General features: G+C 53.0%; 1 protein-coding gene across 1 annotated transcript in view; it reads left to right on the top strand.

The window, feature by feature from the left end:
- Window positions 1–8,388: 8,388 nt before the first annotated feature.
- TET3 (tet methylcytosine dioxygenase 3) overlaps window positions 8,389–22,426 on the top strand; it is a gene marked incomplete at both ends in the record, with an annotated part of 103,146 nt that continues 89,108 nt past the window's right edge. The window contains one exon of the mRNA XM_079721260.1: window positions 8,389–8,691. Within this exon, the coding sequence (XP_079577386.1) occupies window positions 8,389–8,691 (303 nt within the window). The remainder of the gene's footprint in view (window positions 8,692–22,426) is intronic.

The following is a 22,426-nucleotide window of genomic DNA, read 5'->3' as shown; positions in this document are numbered from 1 at the left end:
TGATTCACTATAAATAATTAGATTGTTTCCCGAGGGCTCGATGTTCAAATTCAAGTTTTACTGTGGTTTGAGATGGCTGAATATCAGGTGGATGTGGGTGATGGCCTAGTCATGCCACCATTAGGACCATCCTAGAGATTGGTGGGTAGACTGAGACATAAGCTGATAATCCCCTCCCTGGTTTAGCAGATAAATAGTACAATGTTGGGAACACAGAATACCTCCCCAGGAACGAGGCTGGAGTGACCTTGAATGCCTGGATCCATCAGTGCAGGTATTTCCAAGAACCTCTCTCCCAGGTCCATGGGGGACACCTGTGTCCTTTTCATCTCTAGCCTTCTTATCCCTAGCCCCTGTAGACTTCTAAAGCAGAGCTTCTCAACCTTCAGGGCGCCTCTGTATCACAATGGCTGAGTGGGAAGAAAGGGGCCTCTGGTAGGGCTTCTGAAGATATGTCCCCCTGCACTGCACTGTTCCTGCGAATGGGACTTGACCCTCACCCATAAAAGGATATGGGGAAGGGGACCCTCAAGGACGAAAGGGGTTGATATCAAGTTCAGGTCCCAGGTGGGACAAGTAGGCCCCTGCTCAGCAGGGGATGGGATGGAAACAACATACGGAAATAAGTTATTGAGACAAACTGGTTGAAGTCGAACCGATCTTGTAGGGAGGCTCAGCTCTTTCCATGAAGCCTTTGCACTCCTCTAACTGGATTCTCAGGAATTTCACAATTTTTATTTTCACGTATTTTCTGTGGCTTCCTCCCACTAACTCCCCACTTTTTTTCTTGTTTTTTTTTTTTTAAAGTTCCTTTTAAAAATGATGACCTCGTGTGAGGATTTGATGTTGAAGTTTAACCAAGAGGTAGATCTAGGATCTGAGTGCAGCCACTTTCCCCTCCTGAACCCCAGGCCCTTCTACGCGCTGCTTCCTGGGTCTCTCTGTGGGCCGGTCCCACAGGAGCCTCAAATGGAACATGTCCTTGCTGACCTCATTTAGCAAGCTGCTCCTCCTCTAGGCCCCTTGGTGCTACCGTCCACCCTGCTGCTCTTCCAGAAATCTCCTCCCCACCCCTCATCCAATCAGCCCCTTCCTGTTATTTGATTCCCTAAATCTCTCCAATACATACTTCTCTTTATCCCCACCACCACTGCCCTAATGGAGGCCATCATTTTTTTGTCACCTGGGTTCCTGCAACAGCCTTCCAACTGGTTTCTCTGCCTCTGTTCCAAGACCCCAGACTGAAGCTGGCACTGGACGAGATATGGTCCCCATCCACTACACAGTGGATGGGACGGACTGACTCATTCTTATGATATGATTGGTGGGCCCAGTCACGAGAGATCATCAAAGGCTTCCCAGAGTGTCACCTGAGTTTAGCCAGGAAGGATGAGTGGGAGTGAGTGGCAAGAAGGCAGGAAATGCTTCTGCCACAGCTGTGCTCTTCTAGTAGTTTCTGTACTAGGAAGGCCCCTGGTGACATATACACTGAGTCCCTTCCTTTTCTGGATTCTTTTTTTATTTACACATTACTTTCTACTGAGTTTGCTCCACTGTCACTCTCCTCTCCCACCATGCTTCCCTCAACTCAGGTTTCTTTCTACTAATCTAAATCTCTGAACATGCATAGTGGGAGGAATGACACCCATTAGAGTGGAAGTCTCAAATATATGTCCCCAGGAGGGAGAAATGCTCTTGAAATGGGCAGAACTGATTGCATTAACACATGCCTCAAACACACACACACACACATCCACCTCACACATATGCACACATACTATTCCCTGTGTATTAATTATTAGTGCTGTTAACCAAATAATTTTGCTTCTCCTTCCAGGCACATGGGAGCATGGCACCTATGGCATTCCCCTGCTCCCTTATGACTTGCTCTGGCCAATGAAGTCAGAACAAAAGTGATGTGTGTTACTTCCAGGTAAATGCTTTAAGAGTTAGTGCTCTATTGGCCCCACCCTCATTTCCTGCCTTCAGGGTTGAGGAGGCAACATGTCTAGTTGCCGCAGCCTGAGTCCCTAAGTGGCTATGGAAAACAGAGCTCCTGTTGGTCCCCAGTGGACATATTTCATGATGGAAAATTAAGTTTTGTCAAACCACTGAGACCTGGGGATTGCTTCTTACTCTAGCACAACTTAACTGATCCTGACTGATACACCCAGTCAAATCAAGGTTTGGGGGCACCAAGGCCTTTATTCCTGTTGGGTATTCAGCATCTTGAGTCTCCGAGTCAATCAAAGTTCCCATCCTCCTGCCCAACCCCCTTAGGTTGGAAGATTTCCAGGTTATTTAATCTCTTTCCCGTTATGAAGGGGACACTTGCATGCTCCTTGTAAGTTATGTACCTATTTGATTGAACCTAAATTCAAAATGAAGTCACAGAAATAGCTATAAAACATGAAAGCATTTGCTGAGTTATCCAAAAACATAATCTAGATACCCTACACATGTCGCACTAACCAGGGCATGTCCAAAAGCAATGCACTAACGAATCTCCCTTTCACCAAGAGCAAAATGCCCATTTCTTCCCCCAGAACAGCCCTGGCACTGGTAGGCTAATTTCAGAGGTCCTGGATTGCAGGCCTGATTCTGACACTTAGTAGTGAATGACCTTGGAAAAATTACCCCTCTGAGTCCCAGTTCCCTTATCTGTAAAACGGTTATAATAACAATAATAACTATGTCATAGAAAGAAAAGGAAAGTAACATTTGCACATTTGGTGTACAAGCCACTCTGCAGACAAAACTGGACAGGGTGTGGCAGTGCTTTGCAGAGGGAAAGCTCTATGCAAATGTAAGGTGATAATATTTTTAACCAACACGTGACCTAAGAAGAACACAACAAAAATCAAATGAGCTTCCCAATGCCTCCAGTCTTTAAAACGAAGCTCAGGTGTGGACACTGGAGTATATTTACATTTCTGCAAAAGGTCCCGTAACACAAAGCTCATTCTTCAAATAGGACAAGTTGCTTATTAGCTAAAGGGAAGGAGTGGTGCCAAGGGCCTCAGAGGAGGTCAGTCACGTTCAGTCATTTGCAGGTTGGGCAAACACCCAGCAGTGGCGGCTCCACGCAGTGGCTTCCTGAAGAACCACACGCGCGCACATCCAGTTACACTTCTTGCGCCCTTTGCCCAGTGCGGAATGAACTTCAGTTCATCAATGGAAGCCCTGCTTATTCCCCAGCCCCACCTCCGTCCCCATCCAGCGAAACGCCCCCTGCCAATTCTGTAGCGCCTGCAGTCCCTCGGGCTCTTCCTTCTCGAGACGGGATTTCCCTTTCTAGTCCTTGGGGCAGCAGCGCAGCCAGGTCCTAACCTCACCGGAGCAATTGACTAAAAGGCTCTGCCCTCGGCCGCTGGGGGTGGGGCCCGCCAAGCCGATTTATAAAAGGAGCCTCCCTGGGTCCGCCTTCTCTAAGCGCCTCCGGCGTGATCTTGGCCGGCGCCTAGGTGCTGAACTTGCTTCTCGCCGGCTTCTCAAACTTGAGGGTGCAACGCCTGAAGGGCTTGTTAAAACAGAACGCTGGGCCCCACCCCCAGAGTTTCTGCTTGAGTAGGTTTAGGGTGGGGCCCGAGAGCTTGCATTTCTAACAAGTTCCCAGGTGTTGGTGACGCTGCGGACCTGGGACCACCACACTTAGTGAACCACTCACTGCCTCTGGTTTCCGGCTGCTTTCAGATAGAGAGGCTCGCTCGCCACCTCCACGCCGGTCCCAGCTGTTCTCCTGCCCTGAGCGCTGGTCCAGTAGGAATAACCCGGCAGCACAGGAGGCTGCAGACCTAGGAAGGCAGGGCCTGAGGAGTTTGGAGTTTATTTTGAGGGCCCCTGAAGGGTTCGGGCAGGTAGGAAAGCAAGCAGGAATAAACCTTGGAAGCCTGTGGGCGCTTGGTGTTACTGGGATATTTCATTTATCAGGCTCTACTGACCTCGTTTCTGCATTGATCACATATTGATTGGGTGCTTAGCTTTAGAGTTAGAAAGGTGAAAAGACAGGGTCCCGGCCTTCCAAGCGCTCATAGTAACTGGGAGGGAAATGTGCAAATGATTACGGTACTGATAAGATTTTCCTAGGGAGGCAACGTCAAGCTTCTGGGGAGGGAGAGTGTGTGGGACTCTGGAATCTGTCTGAAGAGCTGGAAGAGGTTTCATGGAAGAACTGGCATTTATGCCAAGCCTTGCGGGATGAACGGGAATTTGGCGGTGGAAGGAGGAACTGGGAAGGGGTTTCCCTGGGCAGAAGGAACAGTGACAAGACTGCTGGAATACAAGGCTCCCGAGGGAGACTGACAGCACATCTCAGGCCTGGGGCTGCTTTCCCCTCCTACCTCTCTGGCAGCTCCTTCTGTCTCCTTTGCTGGCCCCTTGTCAGCTGCTGTCCCTCATGAGCTGGTGTTGGCCAGGACTCTGGCCTGGCTTCCTTTTCTTCTCACTCTCCACGTCCGCTCCTAGTGAGGTCCTCCACACCTGAGCCCTCACAAGCTGCTCCCTGATGGGGCCCACAGCCCAAGCCTCACCTCCTCAGCTCCACACTCAGTTCCACGCAGATGTCCCCAGGCATCTTTCCTCCTGTACTCTGTCTTGGTCAATAGCACCAGCATCCATCTTGTTACCTAAGCCAGAGGATTTTGTGAAATGACCCTTTCATAGATAGCTGGTGAAGAGTAAACTGGCACAGTAAATTGCTGGTGCCATTCACCAAGACAGAAAACAGGAGGAAAGATGCTGGGCTCAAATTCTGAGTCTACAGTTCACTAGCTGAGTGACCTTGGGCAAATTACTTAATCTACTTCCTTATCTGTAAAGTGGGTTTAAAGATAGTATGTATCTCAAAGGGTTTTTATGTGGATTAAACAATAATTGTTACTTATTAAGCACTATGTTAAGGACTTTACTTGGATTCCTTCCGAGATGATGAGTACCTTGTCCAAGGTCACTCTGCTACCAAGCGGCAGAGCCAGGCCTGGAACCTACAGTTCCCTGACTCCTAAGCCACCCTCTTCCTTGTCACACTATCTGGAGATTGTCTATCAAATAGGGAAATACTTACAATATAATGTTAAGTAAAAAGTGGACAGCAAGCTGCATAACCAGTGTGAATACAGCCATGTTATTATTTTAAAAAAGGAAATAATCTACAATAGAAAAGGCTAGAAGGAAATACAGCCAAAGGTTAAATGTTGTATTGGGGTTATTTTTGTCTTCTAATTTTCTATTGCCTTTGTTTTCTTTAATATACATAATCTTTACTAAAAATAAAATACTTAAAAGGTTAAACATTCATTACATAAAAAACAAAGTCCACAAACTGTTCTCATGTTTGACTGAAAACTGCGCTCTATTGGTATCTCTTCTCAGTTCTAGTCTTACTTCCCTGAACAGAAATTCTTTCCTACTCTCAAAGGCCAGAGTAGGAAGTAGGTATTGCAGCCATGTTCACCGCCCTCCCACAGCTGACAACCTGGCCACTGGAGCAGGCTGTCAAAATCAGGCCTGTGGGGAGGGAAGTTCCAGACGGAACCCGGGCTTCTCCTACCGCCTAGGGCTTTCTGGACAGCGCTACTTGAGATCAATTACTTTTTTTTCTTCTTCTTTTAAATAACCGGCCGAATGCTCTTTTTCCAGTTTTGGCTGAGTTGTTAGCTTCATCCCGGTGGCGACGCCTGCCAGATACCTGGTTCCTTGAACACCGCCCAAACTGGTCAGGCCAGTCCGCCCGTGGTTGTTTCTGCCAGGACTTGCCCGTGTTTGTGTTTGTGTGTGTGTGTGTGTGTGTGTGTGTGTGTGTTAGAGACCCACCCTTCTCCCCAGCAACCCAGGTAGGTGGAAGGAAGCTTCGGGGACCAGCCTGGCAGTCAGGCCCGATGGGTGGAGCTGAATTAATCTAACCTGGAATTTCAACTTGGCCTGAACAACAGGTGAGGGGAAAAAAAGCAGCAGAGAGAACCGGCAGTTTGGCAACTGGGAAATATTCTTACGCCTTGCCCCTTGGCTGGAAAATAGCCCGGGGTGACTTTTCAAAGTGTCTGCGCTGGGTTACAGGGCTCGGTCGCGCCACGGCCCCCTCGGCGGCTGTCCGAGCCCCTCCTGAACGCTGTCCTCCTCGGTGACCCTCCGCGACGCGCCCGTTTCCCCTCCTCTGGGAGGCAGGGCGGGGGTATCGGATTAGTCTTTGTTTTCGAAGCGAAAGAGCCGAGAGCGGCGCGGGGGAGGCTCGCGATGGTACGGGCCCGGGGTCCGCCTGGGTAGGGCGCTCGGCCGTCACCCCTGCGAGGGTGCCTCCCGGCTGGCCCTCGGCCTCTGCTCGCGGGTATCCCCGCCTAGCCGGCCAGGCTGACTCGGTACGCAAACGCGCGATGTACCCCATTGTCCTGCCTCGGAATGAGCGAGCGAGCGGCTGCCAGGAGAGGGGGGTCAGTCGGGCCCGGAGCTCAGGACTCCCGGGGGCGCCGGGGCCGTCCCAGGCCGCTCGGCCCGCAGGGAGTGGCAGGAAGTGGGGACACCGAGGCCAGCTCCGCCGAGGGCCTAGACTGGGAGGTCCGCGTGCCCCACCCCGCGCCGCCCGCCGCGCCCGCCCGGGCTGCAGAAGCGCCGGAGGGCGGTGGCGGCCAACCGGAGGAGGGCGGCCGGGTCCCGGGAGGACCGACCGCTGGGGAGGGGAAGTACTGCAGGTGCAAAGGCGCGGCGTCCGGGCCGGGCCCTGCCCCCACCCGCTCGAGGACGGCCCGCGCCGTCCCCTCCCCCTCCGCGGAACTCCCCCCTCGCGTAGCCCCGAGCCCGGCGGAGAAGGCGGCGGCGGGGCCGGCGGGGCTCGGCGGGGCCGCACGTGCGCGCCCTCCCGGGCGGGGGAGTCCCCGGGCGAGCACGTGCCGCGGCGCGCGGGGGGCGGGGAGTCCCGCGGACGCCTTCATTGCTGCTGCTGCTGCCGCCGCGGCCGCCGCTGCCTCTTCCTTCCTCCTGCGCCGTCCCCTCCTCGGCCCGGGCGGGGGGCTCCGTGCGCCGATCTCGGCCGGGCCAGGCGCTCCAGGAGGCGGGCGCCCCAGGCGGCGGCGGCGGCCGCGACGGTGGTGGCGGCGGCGCGGGCCGGGAAACTTTGCCCCTTTGTGCGCTCCGCCCCGGAGGCGGCGGGCAGGTCGGTGCAGTCGGTGCCTTTCCGGCTCCGGGGTGGGGGAGGGGAGGCGTGGGGGGGGCCCGGCCCGCGGGGGAGGGGACGGCCCGGGGGCCGGCCGGGGGGCCGCTACTTTGTTGCGGGAGACGAGGCGGGGGTGCTGCGGATCACAGTGTAGCGGAGCCGGGCGGGGGCGGCGGGGCGGGGCGGGGCGGGGGCTGCGGAGCCGCCGGAGCCGAGCGGCCGAGGCCCCAGAACAAAGGAGCCCGAGAGGCTGCGCGCGCGCGCCGGGCCTGAGCCGGAGCGCGCCCCCCTCCTAGCGCCCCCTTGTCGGAGCGGGCCGCCCTCATGGGTCCGGCCGTCGGGCGGGGAGCGCGGCTGGGCGGCCGGCGCGGGCTACCCCGGGCGCGCCCCTCTCCAGGCCGCTTCCGTGCAGGGGGCGCCCGGGCAGCCCCGCCGAGTGAAGCTCTCTGCAAACTTTATTTTGAAAGCTGTGCTCCCTTGGGGAGGGCCTAGCGACCTCCAGTTAGGGGTGTGTGGGAATTTTGGCAAAACTCTCCCAAGCCCATGGGGGTGGGGCGAAGGACAACTTTCTAAGAAATCTCACCTTGCCCACCCCGTTAAATTCGCCGTCCAGGTTTCCTTACCACCCCGTCAGGCCCTAGGCCTCCTCCCTCAGGGAGCGGGTGCTAGTGTGCCCTGCCAGAGGTTCTGGGTGGAACTTCATGAGATCAAGCCCATTCTCTTCCCCCATCTTCCCTTTTCCCAGAAGCAGGAAGAGGTAACATGTGAAAGTTGTCCCCGAGCCCCGAGTGATGCGCTTCCCCTTTCTGTCTCTTTTTCAGGCAGCGCTGCCTTCTCCATCATCCTGACCCGGGAGAAGAAATAACGGAGGAGAAACTCCTCACCCTGCCCTGCCCCCGTCACACACCTACTGGCACACCTCATGCCTGGGTCCAGAGTGGGTGAGGGTGAAGAACCCACCCATCCAAGATGATCTCTTGTCTGGGGACTGCCGCTGGTGTCCTCCCCCAGATCCCGGGCCCCAGCAGGTGGGAGAGTGGCCCCCAGCTGAGTCCTATCAGACTGCTGCAGAGGAGGTGAAGAGGGGTTGAGAAGAGGCAGCCATCCCGGAGCCTGGAGCTACTTGCCTTCACCCTGTAGATTTTGACTGCTTTAGGAGAGGAGGACCTGCTGGTGGCCTCTGGAGGCAGGAAGCTGGACTGTGGCTCTGTTCCAGCACCTATGCCCCCACCTCTGGCAGCGTCATGAGTCAGTTTCAGGTGCCCCTGGCAGTCCAGCCAGACCTGCCAGGCCTTTATGACTTCCCTCAGGGCCAGGTGATGGTAGGGGGCTTCCAGGGGCCTGGGCTCCCAATGGCTGGGAGTGAGCCCCAACTCCGAGGGGGTGGAGATGGGCGGAAGAAACGGAAACGGTGTGGTACTTGCGAGCCCTGCCGGCGGCTAGAAAACTGCGGGGCTTGCACCAGCTGTACCAACCGCCGCACGCATCAGATCTGCAAACTGCGCAAGTGTGAGGTGCTGAAGAAAAAAGTGGGGCTTCTCAAGGAGGTAAGCTGGACCTCGCGTGGCTGCTCCGTCCTTTCCTTGAGGGTGCTGTGTTCACAGGGGTCTTGCTGAAGCCAGTTAAGCCCATTCTCCCGTTTTGATTCTCCTGGTCCAACTTTGAGTGGCTCCATAAATAGGAGTGTTGCTGTCTTTGGAAGCTGTTTTAGGCTCCTTTGCCGGGCCGACAACTGATAGGAGAGGAACCGGGCTGTAGAGGGCTCTGAGCTAGCAGTCTCGTCTCTGATGTTTGCATTTGATGCAGGACAGTGATATCCAGCTTTATCTCTAGAAGTTTCTTGTCCTGCTTGAAGCCTCAGATGTGCTTCAAGGCCACACCAATGCTTGGGTGATGTGGGGAGCGATGGTGTCAGGTAAGGGTTGGAGGCTGATGGGTTTGGAAATAAACATTTGGAGCGACAGGGTGTTTTTTATGCTGCCCTGATGGAGTGGGGTGATTCTTTCCCTAAATCTTTTTGGGTACCATCATTTTGGGGATGATACCTAAAAGTGTTTGGGAATTTAATGAGACACCCGTGATTTGGGTTCGCCTACTAGGCAGTACTTCTTGAGGTCAAGGGCCATTTATCTCTGTGTTCTCAGGGCCTGGCTCAGTTCCTTGGTGTGTAGTAAGCACTCAGATACTAATTGAATGAATGAATGATGTGGTTTTGAGACACTGTCAACCCCAGGAAGGAGTACTTCCTTAATTAGGAGTCGGGAGGCAGAGAGAGGGACGGAGCTGGGAGGACAGCAGGGGAGGAGGTGGAGGGGCAGGGACCCTGCCCTGGCCACCTTCCCTTGCAGTTCTGGCGGTGGGCTGCCAGCATGAGCTTGGTGGCAGCTGTAACGGCGGAGAGTTGGCAGAGGTAGGGACGGGTGAAGCCGAGCAGCTTTGAAGGGGCGGCGCAGCGGCCGAGGTCGCTCCAGGCAGCGGAACTGGCGCTGGACAGAGACGGAGGCCTGCACCGTCTGCGGGACTCGCTCGCTCGGGCCACTCAGGTCCCCTCTCTGGGTCTGTCTTCTGCCTGGGGAGACGCAGGGGTTGTGCCTGATGGCCTTTGAAGCCCTCTCTAGCTGGGCTGGGAACCGCTGTACTTCTGAGAGCCGGGGTACCTGTGGCTTCCACGGGCTGGCGGCTTGCACTCGGGATTTCCCTGACTGCTGAGTTCAGAGCTGCGCCGCCAGCTTGGTGGGGCTGTGGTCCCGTGGCTGGGAAGAAAGAGCCAAGTGTTTTGGTCAGGAAAGTGGGCGTCGCTGGGGTGTTTCTGGCCCGTCTCACCTTGTCTTGCCCACTCCCTGTGGAAGCTGCATATCACGGTCCAGGGACGGCGGACGGATGCTGTATTTCCCCGGTCTCAGGTTAAAGCAGACATCTGGATCACATCTGCAGCTCCCCACCCCAGCCTGGGCGACTGTGTCCAGCTCCTTTATGTTGCTGGTGTTTGGGGGAGTTGGCATCCTGCTGGCCCAGTGCTCTGTGAGTCATTTCTGAAAGAGGGGTGGGATGGGGTAGGCTTCACTCCTGGGCACGAGATCTCGTGTTTTGGTATAAGTAGGACCTGCCTCGTCTCCCTTGTAAAGCTGGATTCCTTTGCTTGCTTCCCGGTAGGGTTTACCTCCTTCTCTTCCACCTTTCTCTCCCTCCATTCCTCTCAAACCCTGGGGGACGAAGGGGGCTGAGCTTTCTGGGCCGGAACGCGTGGCTCTCGTGAACTGTGTTTAAGCTCTTCTTTCGGTAACAATGAGGCATACCTGAGTGAAAGGGGCTGGGAGTGAAGCCAGGGGCCTGTCATCCTTGTGTGTAGGCTGCTGGCCTGGGCCTCCGGTGGTCGTGGTTAAGAGACCGGGGATCTGGCTTGGCTGAGGCTTAGAGACAACCCCGCAGAGAGATGTCTGCATCCCTGTGGACCTTGCCATGGCTGGCTGCCCCTCTGGGCCCCCAGGGTCAGGAAAATGTGGCTGGTGTCCTGTGATCCCCCCTGGACAGAGGGTGCACGTGCTGATCTGTGCACCTGTGCTGTCCCGTGACAGAGTTCTCCCAGTTTCCGGAGAAACAATGGAAAGGGGACAACGGCGTGAGCTTTGTCTTAAAGTTACCTTTCTTTGACTTGAAGAGCAGTACGTTGTTTTAAGGATGGGTACTTTCTACTTCTGGATGTTTAAAAGTGTGCTTCTTTTTTAATGAAATGGAGGTGTTGATAAAAATTAGATCTATTTTTTTTAAAGTCTTTACTTGGCAAAATACAAAATGGTAACTAGTGTCTGTCTCCACAATTTTTTGAAATTGGTCCTTGAAGGCTGAAGGTGTCGGAACCACTGTCCAGGCTACACTGCATTTGACGAATGTATCTCTGGCAGAGTTGACAGGCCCAAGAGGCTGTGCCTGAGTGAGGGAGACCAGGGAACCAGCCCAGCGTTTACAGCCCCAAGGGGACTGCTGAGACCTTCACTAGGTCCGAGCAGCCATGTAGCAGAGGGGACCTGTCCCAGGATTTGGGAGGTCAGGAAAGCAGGAGACCCGTAGAACTTTATTTTTTTTCAAGCTGTACCTGCTGTTTATTTTTTTACTTTTTTTAATTTTTGAATTTTATTTATTTTTTTATACAGCTGGTTCTTATTAGTTATCCATTTTATACATGTTAGTGTATACATGTCAATCCCAATCTCCCAATTCATCCTCCCCCCTCCACCCCCGCCCCAGCAGCCACTTTCCCTCCTTGGTGTCTATGTGTCCATATGTTTGTTCTCTACATCTATGAGACCCATAGAACTTTAGAACTTGGCCCCTGCTCTTCAGGTGGGACAAGACACAGCATCCCAGGAGCCTCCTGGGAATCAGACCCTCTCTTTGCACCCGTGCTTCTCAGCATCTCCTCTTCTGGGCACCTTTCTTTACTTCCATCCTGTCTCTACCTCCTCCAGCTTCCTTTGGGGCTTCCTCTGAGCTATCTGCTGACAGCTGCTTTGTGTCACCCTGTAAGAGGGGGAACATTATCTTGACTTTCTTGTCTTCCTTCCCTGATCCTCACTTTCTTACCCAGTGCGGGTCGGTGGTGCTGCAGAGCCCATCTACTCAGAAAAGTTCAGCATTTTAGTACTAGAGGCAGCTCCCAGGGCTGGTCCTGTCCACCACAGAGGTAGGAGACTACTTACTCCTCTAGGCCCTAAAGAGAGGTAACACACCTGAAGGGGTTCATTCTTGTAACTGAGGTCTTCCTTCCTAGTTCCAGGGAGGATTTAGATCCTAGGCTGATGTCAGAGGCTGTTTGACTTCCACATTCCTTTTACCTGAGTGGTGGCTTGTAGCGCAACGAATACGGCTGATTAGAAAAGCAGGATTTGGTGAGTGTGAAGATACAGAACCCGAAGTAAGGGCTGTGCCGCTGACTCTCTTGAGCACTGGTTTTCTTCGTATGTCAGATGGGTTAACCCTTCTTTGTGAGGATTAATTGAGATAAAATATGCAGAATGTCTAGCACGTGGTAGGTAATCAGCGCACGGTGACAACACATTCCTAGAACATCTGGAAAAGAATTAATCTTTAGGCATAAAAATTGTGTTTGTTAGTCTCTGAGTTTTAATTGTTTGTTAAATGTTTGTTTCAAGACATCCCTGCTTGCTCATAGGACTGTGGGGCCAGGCAAAGGGAGGGAGACATTTGCCGGCCTCTTTGCTGGGGGAGGAGGCTGGACACCCAGGAGCAAGGAGCCGCTGGGGGCCAGGGCCTGACTGAAAAGTTGCTCATGGTGAGGGACGTATACGTCTGATAAACAGGGTAGGAGAAAACCCCTTAGTGAGAAAAACTTCCCCAGAAGTATGTATACATAAGGCTGGAAGCATGACCGAGAATGTTGCCTGCGAGAAATGAAGAGAAATAGAAATATATATGGTGTGTCTAGCCCTCAGCCAGTTGGATTTAGTGGCTGAAACAAAGCTCTGTGCCAGTTTTGAGACAGGATACCTTGGAATTGGGGATCTCTCCATATCAGAACCTGACCACTTCTTGCCTCATCTGCTAGTAGCTCTGTCTTCCTGAGATGGAGGCTCTGAGGAGGGGTGCTGTCAGGCTGGCACCCGTTCCCACCAGCAAAGGAAGAATTGATCGGTAAAGTAGAAGTGATGAGACTCTTTAGAGAGCGGGACCCCATCTCAGCATTTGTGAATGCAGTGAGCAGCCTGGGCGAGGAGGGGTGTTTACCACAGACTTTAGAAAATTGTTTTCCGTTGTAAACAGGTTTAACCCCATGGCTGCAGACTCTAAAAGGGAAGTTAGCCGGAGGGGTAAGATTGCTTTTGAAAAAGGAAATGCTGACTTAACCGTCCTAAATGGTGCCCTAAGGAGGAAGGTGGTGGGACTGGGGAAGATCTGAACCATCTCTGTGGCTGCTGGGGCTGCTGTCTATGAGTGCAGATAGTAAAAGCCCATGCCTTTTACATGGAAAGGGGTGCGGTTCAAGTGTAGTCTGACGCTTTAAGAGGAACCTAAGAGAGTCCAGTGGCCAGAGTGTGCTGAGGTGGTGGAAAATGCTCAAAACAATAAAAGTCTTTTATATATTCCCAGCAAGAACATAGAAGGAAGAGACAGTCTTACAACTTTGGAGCAGAACTAGTGACAGAGAGAGAGAAGCCACTAGATCCCTGTCATGTCAGGGAGTATAAACTGGGGAGAGACCACAGCATGTGTGGATAGGAAAGGGAGCCAGCTACCCTACCTGAGTCTGAGTTATTCACTCCCTACTGCACACTTTCAGATATACTCATGGAACGATATCGTTATGGAATTCTGATGATTGGAAGAGGGCCAAAAGACCAGAGACAGGCAGAAAGTTCCATTTTTCAAAGAGATTTTGGAAAATGTAAACCAGTGTCAGTTTTTGACAGTTCTAGAGCAGATTTTTTAAAAGGTGGTTCGTGAGATTTCGAAAGACAGTGGTGAGCTTTGAGGGTCCCTGTGGTTCTTTACAAAGAAACTCAGTCAAACCAATGGGCCTGGATTTCTGCAGATAAATGATGGTATTTCCTGCCAGCTTCGTGGACAGACCAGAGGACCAGTTTTAATTTAAAGTCCTCCTGAAGAGGGCACAGGTATAACTGCCTTGTTCAAACTTTTTATCAACCAGTGTGGATCAGGGATTCCATGTTGGGATCACCTGGATCCCACCCCCAGGGATTCTAGTTTCATGGGTCTTGGGTGGATCTCTACTGGGCTGGGGCTCCCCAGGTGTATCTAATGTGTAGTTAAAGTGGACCTCCTCTGACACAGGTGAGAGCTGAATGATGGGCACCCACCTGGACTCTTTACTGCAAACGGCTCAGCTGAGTCTTAGGGCACCTGAATGGTTTACAGCCATAGTTCCACCTTGCTGATCAGTGGACCAGCAGCATCGGCATCACCTGGGAGGTTGTTAGAAATGCAGAATCTCAGGCCTTACATCAGAATTACTGAATGAGAATCTGCACGTTAACCGCATTCCCAGGTGATTTGTATGTCCATGAGAGTTTGCGGAGCCGGGCTGCGGCACTTCTGTGAGTAGAGAAGGGGATGGGGCGTGGAGAAGGGAACAGAAGTAAGTCTTGATGAACAGAGGTAAAGAGCTCCAGTTGCAGGGACTTCCCTGGCGGTCCAGTGCTTACGACCTCACCTTCCAGTGCAGGGGGTGCGGGTTCGATCCCTGGTCGGGGAGCTAAGATCCCACATGCCTCGTGACCAAAAACTCAAAACATAAAACAGAAGCAATATTGTAACAAATTCAATAAAGACTTTAAAAATGGTCCATATCAAAAAAATCTTAAAAAAAAAAGACGTAATGGGAATAATAATTTGATATATTACACTTAAAAAGAAAAAAGAACTCCAGCTGCCAGCAAGGGTAAGGAGGGTGATCCAACCCATTTACCTGTACGCCAGGGAGGCAAGAACATCTTGAGATTTACTTCATGTTTATTCTTGTTTTTCTGGAGTCCATTTCTTTCTAGTCTAGTGAGTTATCAATAAAATAAGCCCTTTAAGAACTTGTGTGTGTGTTCTGAGAACAGTTGGGAAAGGGTTCTCAGAAGATGTTTGCTGCTCAGCAGTCTGACTTGGGACATGGGAGCCCCACGAGAGAGTAGTAGCTGGTGGTCGTTGTGAACAGGAGGAGCCACCCATAGACCCCAGGATCTCATGGAAGGGTCTGGAGGCTTAGGAGCTCAAGGGATGTGTGCCCTCTCTTCATAAGATGTAGGCAGGAGCAGGTGTGATCAGTGGGTAGGTGGGTCGTGGCGGCGGTAGTAGTGGTGATGCAGACATTTAAGTTGAATGATAGAACAAGGGGGTAAGAAGATTGGGGGCAGTCTGGAGCAATGGGCCTCAGCCAAACTCAGTGGAATTTAATCAGGGTAAATCCAAAATTCTGCACTTGTTTTTAAACAAAGAAAGAAATAGCAGGTAGGAATAGCTGAAACTCTAAAAGGTGTGTTGACAGCCTGTCTCTAGGAGCTCTGTCAGAGTAGTCACATGCAGGACAACTGAAAAAGATGAGTTGTTCAGCTTGGAACTGAGTAGAGGAACGCAGGCTAAGGCGAGTCCTGTGTGGAAGAGGGAGTCAGTTCCTTTGTGTAGGGGAATGTGTGGAACTTTTATTAGAGGCTAGAAGTTAGCAGGTAGACTGAATCCATGTTTGTCTGTTTGTTTGTTTAACACCTTTATTGGAGTATAATTGCTTTACAATGTTAGTTTCTGCTGTATAACAAAGTGAATCAGCTATATGTATACATATATCCCCATATCCCCTCCCTCTTGCATCTCCCTTCCACCCTCCCTATCCCACCCCTCTAGGTCGTCAGAAAGCACTGAGCTCATCTCCCTGAATCCATGTTTGAAAAAAGAATTTTCTAACGTTTATAGCTGTTCCAAGACTGAAGAGCCAGCCCTGTGCCTGCATGGGTCTGAGTAGAGGCTGGATGTTCTGGCTGGGATGTTACAAGGACGTCCTCTGTCAGGTGGGGTCTTCCACACGTGGTGGTCTCTTGCTCAAACTGTGTAAAGTGTAACATATTCCTTAGACAACTACATTGCAGAAGAAACATCGCTCTTAGGCCGTAACGTTTTTGGTCAATTTCTGGACCTGATCTCAGACCTGGGTTGGAATATGGTCTGTAAACTCTCTGAAAATTTCAGCCAGGTGTGTGAATGTGCAGGGGTATATTTTCTCAGGGGAGAGGGACTGTGGTTTTCAGCAAATTCTCAAGAGTATTCATGACCTCCCAAATTTAAGAAGCATGCTCTATCTGAGCTGTCCAATATGATAGCCATTAGCCATGTGTGGCTACAAAAATTAAAATTAATTAAAATTAAATTCAGAAACTCAGGCACACTAGCTGCTTTTCAAGTGGCTTGTCTGTTAGATCTTTTATCAATAGTAGTTCTACTGGACATGGAATTTCCCTGCGTGGTCTCTGAACCCTCACTGAAGACTGTTTCTGGGTTGGGGAAATAGCTGTCCCAGTTGGTTATTCCTGGAAGGATTCTTTGGGTTAGGATTCCTGTTCCCTCCCCAAGGTCAGTGGTGAGGGGTATGGAAGGGGCAGTGCTTTCCTGGGTTCTAACCCGCGGCAAAGCTTATCGCGTCGTCTTTTTCTTTCTTTCTTTCTTTCTTTCTTTTTTTTTTTACTGAGCATGCTCTCTTTATTTATTGCTTCCCTTGAAGGCATGGGCCATGTTTTAATTATCTGCTGTGGGGAAAAACAATAGGAATGCGGTGTGGCTCCCCATCTGAAGGCACTCTCTGAAGCTGCCTGGGGGAAAGTGGCTTCTCCCACCCTCACTGGTGCCCAGCAGCCCTGGTGATCCTTGCCTGAGGGTTCTTACTCGGGCACATGCCCCATCCCATGTCAGCAGTCGCCTCTGTGCCTTGGGCCTCTCATCCTGGAGAAGGCAGTGTGGTGACAGGGTGAGTTGAAAGACCACATCAGGGGTCTCAGGAGTTGTCACTAATTCCCCCTCCCTTTCCCATCACTTTATAGTTCCCTTGTGGATTGAGGGCAGGATGCTCAGGAAGAGAGAAGGTGTTGGAAAGGAATACGACCCCTTTATCTACCTTGAGCCCTGCTGCACTTTGGCTGGGAGAGTCCTTTAGGGTTGCTTTGGGCCTCTGCCTGAGTGTGTCTGTGCAGGGCCCAGGCTGCTGGCACACCTGGAGTGGACACACCCCTCTGTGGTCTTGTCTCCTGTCCTTTGCTTAAGAAATCTGATAACCTAAGTTTTTATTAGTCACTGAGGGAGGGAAAAAAAAAGCCGTCGCCCAGTGTGGGGTAACTGGCCAGCCTTCCGGTGACCACAGCGGGTTGCTTGCTTGCTTCAGGTCGCACAAGCTCTGTTCCTGCACTGCTGGCTCTGACCTGTACATGTTCTAATTCCCTTGTGCCCTGTTTCCCCACACCCAGCCAGGGAGTTTGTGGACAGAATGCTGCACCTCCCACTGCTAGTAGAGCAGCAATTCTAGATGCTGCAAATGGAAAGGGAGCTGCATTAGGTAGAGTCATTTGGGAGCATTTGCCGGAATGCCTGTGCCCCATAGTCCCCCACCCCATTTAATTACTGCCAGAGGAAGCCTCAGGAAGGGGTGTGGAGACGCTGGGTCAAAAACAAGTAGCAAGGTACCGGACCATAGAGTCTGTTCCCTTCTGAGCCTTGCTTGTGGGAAGGACACTGGGTGGCTTTCTCTGGTCTCATTTTGTTCTGTCTTTTTATTGATTTCTCTGCCCTTTAAGAGTAAGCTCTGGGTACCCCAGTTCCCTGGTTGATGCTGGGAATGATCCTGGAGCCCTAGAAGAGAGAGGGAATGGCATCCTCTCACCACGAGCCTGGGTCCTGACTGGATGGTTGATGCTGCAGGATGGGGTGGGGGCGTTGGGAGCCAGTGAGAGGAGAAGAGCTGGTGCTAGGAGGATACGGAGGAGAGGCACCTTCCTGGAATGCCTCCTCGGTCCTGGGACCTCCAGTGTCCCCCGTGCCGGGGGAGGGCAGCTTCTCTCTCTGGCGTCGCTTCAGTTTCCAGAGACAGGACGTCATCTGCTTTGACTGATAAACCTGCGAGTTGCCTTCCCAGCCTCCTTCAGCACATCTCGCCTGGGACTGGCTGTGTGCGGGGCGCTGCGCTGAGCCTGAGCCGTTGGTAAAGGGGGGGCAGCATTTGCTCTGTCCTTAATGAGCTCACGGGCTGGGGAGGGAGGCACGTGTGGCAACAAACTGTTACAGTCTGGTAGGGCTACAAGGGAGGGATGCCTTGAGAGCAGAGGCCAGCCTTAGTCACTGTTAGGTGAAGAGGGACCATCGTGGAAGGGAAGGGACCTGTTGTGAGAGTTTCAGCGTAGTGATACGTGAAAGATGAGGGGGGGTGCTTCTAGGAGGAGGGAGGCATCTCCCCTGAAACTGAGCTGTGCAGAGATGCTACTCGAGTGCTCACGGCTGGTGGCAGTGGTGTGGAAGGACGCAGACAGACCACAGGGCACCAGCTGAGGGTGTTCATGGATCCTCAAGGTGGAAGGTAAGATGCTTTGTGTTAATTATTCTTGGAAGTCTTCCCCTGGGGCTGCCCCCAGGTTTCTAAACCACTCAGTATTCCTGTCTCACCTTCTCAATGAAGGTTCTGTGTTATTTGCTTGGATCCTGGAACACTTGGTGGTCCAAGACCATTGAATTTGGGGTGGGGAGACCGTGATGAGGTTCATGGAATCTAAGACCTTCTTACAAGCATTTAGGATGTCTTGTGGGCTGTGGGCAGAGCCACCGCTGCTGCTTGTCAGCCTGGGGGGGCGTCCGGGTGCGTTCTGTTGGTGTGGAAGTAAGCAGGTGGAGTTGCTGGCCGGCTCCGTTTTCCCTCTGACATCCCTGGGTGCCTGAGTTCAGTCTGGCTCTGTTGCATCTCCGGGGAGGGGAGGGGAAGGGGGAGCACCTTTTCTTCCTTCGCTGCTCTTCTTTCACCTCCTTGTCTTTCTCCTCCCCGAGGTTGCCGTCGATACAGACTTCCGCTGCCAAAGCTAATTGTGAGGCCTGATCTGTGAATGAAGGCAAAGGCAGTTCCCATGACAACTGCAAAGAGTTTGAAATATAGGGGATGATGTGTGTGTGATGGGCTGCAATTACTTGGGTGGAAATTGATGTGTGGACACCGGTGACTTCAAACATAGGCTCTGAAGGTGGCGGGGATGTTGGGTTTCTTTGGCAGATCCTTTGTGTGACGGAGAGGGAAGGGAAGGTCACAGATTTCCCCCACAGTCGATTCCAAGTGCCTTCAGTGTGTGGAATGCTGGGCAAACAAAACAAAACAAAACAAAAAAACCCCCGGGGCTTTGAAGAGGCACGATTCTAGCCATTCTGGTCGGAGAGGCAGGACACACAGAGAGACGGATAGCAGTACCAAGTGTCAAATGAGAAACATTGGAAGTGCTGTCAGCTGGCAGAGGTCTAGGGTAACCTGAGAAGGCTTCCTGGAGGAAGTGGGGCTTGAACTGAGCTTTGGAGTCAAGCCCTGTGGGGAGTGACCTCCTTTAGGACACAGCCATGGCAAGAGAGGAGAAGTTGTCGTCTACCCCCTGCCAACTCTAGAAGAGGTAGGTCGATAAGAAAATCATAGAGCTACACAGAGCAGCACCAGCTGTATTGCTACGAGTGGGGGGGGGAGGCGAGAGCCCTGCTCAGTCTCCCAATTTTTCCATCTGTGGAATGGGCATTAATAATTCCTGTCTCATTGGTTTGGTTTGAGGGTTAAGTAAGATACAATACATCATGGTCCAATTATGGGGCTTGGCATGGGGTTGCTGCTTGGTTGATCCTCCTATAAACCCCCCCGAATCTATCTCTGGATGTATCCCCATTTCCTAGTCTTTATATATCTGTGTGGGTTCTGGCCTGTAGGTAACTGTGTTTCTTTCTTTTTTTTTTTTTTTGCGGTACACGGGCCTCTCACTGCCGTGGCCTCTCCCGCTGCGGAGCACAGGCTTCAGACGCGTAGGCTCAGCGGCCATGGCTCAAGGGCCCAGCCGCTCCGCGGCATGTGGGATCCTCCCGGACCGGGGCACGAACCCGCGTCCCCTGCATCGGCAGGCGGACTCCCAACCACTGCGCCACCAGGGAAGCCCGGTAACTGTGTTTCTGAGGTTCTCTGTGTTGGGGTATTTTGTGGGTTCTGAGAGTGAGTTAATCCATTCACCTCTCCCTAGTGTGGAGGGCCGTGGCCCCATTCCTCCTGCTGGGAGTGCAGTGGGGTCTAGGGGTCATGATGGAAGGTGGGGAGGGACCTCCAGCTCCTATGCAGAGGGGTCCCAGGCACCTCTGGGTTGGTCACTGTGAAGCCCCAAGTGTAGAAAGAGGAGCAGATAGGGGAGGGGGTCAGGTGTGAGGTGTGGAGAATGTCCCCGCTGGAGGCAGAGTGGCCCCGGCACGCGCCTCTGTGTCTCCTTGGAGCTGTAGCATTCCAGGTGCTTCAGAAAAGGGCAGGAGGCCAGGATGGGATAGAGGTGGTTGCAGGTGCCCTGCCTTGGGGACCACGGGCTCTGCTAGGGTGTCTGCAGGCTGCGGGGGGTGAGCCGGGACCTGTGGTTCAAGCAGAGTCAGGGTGGCTCTTGCAGCCTTGTGAGGAAGACGTGTGCTGGCCGAACAAGGCTCGGCCTCGGCTGTAGTTCAGATGGCAGGTCGTGTCCTCCCAGGAGAGCAGGTATCCCTCTGATCCCTGGGGACCTCGGAGAACAGGCCGACCAGGAGAGTGTCCTCTACATCTCAGTGCCCAGCCCCCTGCCTCTCCACCCTCCTTGTGTAGAAACTCAGCTCAGCACATTCCAGCTCTGTGCAGAGCCTAGTGAGTGGGGAAGACGGGGCCCCTGCCCACGTGGGGAAGACGGCCGTGTAAATAAATAACTGCACTTGGTAGTGACGGCTCTAGAAGAGGCCCCAGGAGGAGTGGGTGAAGCTCCTGAGGGCTAGATGAGCTGGGAAGGCAGCAGTGGCAGGTGACATTTGGATGAAGCCTTGTACCATATTAGCTTGCCAGGTGGGGGAGAGGGAAGGGAACCTAGGCAAGGAGCAGCGTCGCCAGGTCTCTGGGGCATGAAAATATTACTGTTCTCAGACCCATAGCGTAAAGGGAAGTGGTCTGGTTCAGGAGACCCTATCCCTCTTCAAGTTTCCCTGAGGTTGGCTGGGAGGGAGGGCTTAAAGAACGGGAATGAGAAACACCTGGGCTGGAATCCTAGCTCACCACTCACCAGCTGCATGTTGATGGGCAAGTAACGCAACATCTCTAAGCCCATTTCCCCATAAGGTTGTGTGTGGACTAAGTCAAATGAGATGCTCCCACAGCATGGTTGGCACCGGGCCTGGTACCTAGCAGGGGCTTGATAAACTGTGGCAGCCACAGCAGCAACAGTATTGATTGTTACTATCCAAGCAGTGTTAGTTGCTCTTATCCAGCAGCAGACTGTATGAGGGAGGGTGGGGCGGGGGTTTTGGGGACTAGGATAAAGGAGGGACTTCACTTGGCCTGGCCAGGGTAAGAGCCAAGGGGTGCAGAAGCCCGTGGCTCGGGACAATGCTCCTTGCCCTGCCTTGTCGCCTGCCTTTCTCCCTGCCCTAGGGAGGAGCCCAGTAGGGCTGCTCTGTGCCCCCAGAGGTGAGGCAGGTGTGTGTCCTGGTGCCCTCGGGAGTCTCCTCACCGGAGCCCAGCTTTGCTGTCTCTCATGAGGCAGCTCGTCCCATTCCGAGTACCCCCTTGGAGCTTCAGGGAGGGGGCGGTCGTTGGGCAGGTGTGGTGGAGTTGGTCGCAGAGCACATCACTGACATGAGCTCTCCCACATCCTAACGGGTCCGGCAGGTCACATCTGGGAGTTGAGAAGTAGCACACAGGGAGCTCCCTCAGAAACTGAGTGGTAGCTAGCAGCACCTGCAGTGTGGCAGGCACTGTGTTGCATGTTTCACAGAATCCTCACGCCTTTGTCTGAGGTAGCTGCTTCTGTAAAATAGAACTGCAAAGTAGGCTGAGGGAGGTAAGGTACCACCACCAAGGTCCTGCAGCTAGATAGTGGAGCCAGGAAGTGAACCAGATACATGAGTACCAGAGACCATATAAGGGTCCCCCTCCTGGAAGACAGAAGCTCTGGGGTGTTCAGCTACAGGGAGGGGATGGGGTGAAGCAGGATGTCTCCTGGGTTGCCTAGGAACTGCAGGGCTTTCCTCTCCCTGTTCTGTTCTTTCTCCTTCGGTCTCCTGGGTGTTGCAGCCTTCAAAGGCTCAGAGGCTGGGCTGCCTTCCCTCCTCAGCCTTTCCAGGGGATGGGAAGCCCTGAAGTCTGGAGGCGCCACCTCCTGTGGCCTTTCTAAAAGAGGAGGAAACGCTGAGGGTGGGGGTGGTGGTGAGGCTGTCTGGAGGGGGTGGCCTCTGTTCAGACACTAGGGATGAGTGATCCTAGGTGAGGTGTTGGCGTTCGTGTGCAAGGGAGGGCGAGTCTGACTCGGCGAGGCTTTGAGCCACAGGCAGTGTCGGCTTCAAGAGGAAACCTGCTGGAGGGAGGGAGGAGCAGGACTGCGTGATGGTGGGGAGTCTGGTCTGTAGAGCCGGATAGACCTGCCTGGGAGTCCCCGTGCTGCTGTTATCTAGCCGTGTCACCTTGGGTAAGTTACTTCCCTTGTCTTGCCTTGTTTCCTCATCTGCAAAATGGGGTAATGGTTCATACTGCCACGGCTTTATTTTTGTCTTCTGAGATTG

Source organism: Hyperoodon ampullatus (assembly GCF_949752795.1).
Source record: "Hyperoodon ampullatus genome assembly, chromosome: 15".
Classification (NCBI taxonomy): Eukaryota; Metazoa; Chordata; class Mammalia; order Artiodactyla; family Ziphiidae; genus Hyperoodon; species Hyperoodon ampullatus.
The sequence above is the reverse complement of the archived record's forward strand: the minus strand, read 5'-3'. Positions and strand labels throughout refer to the sequence as shown.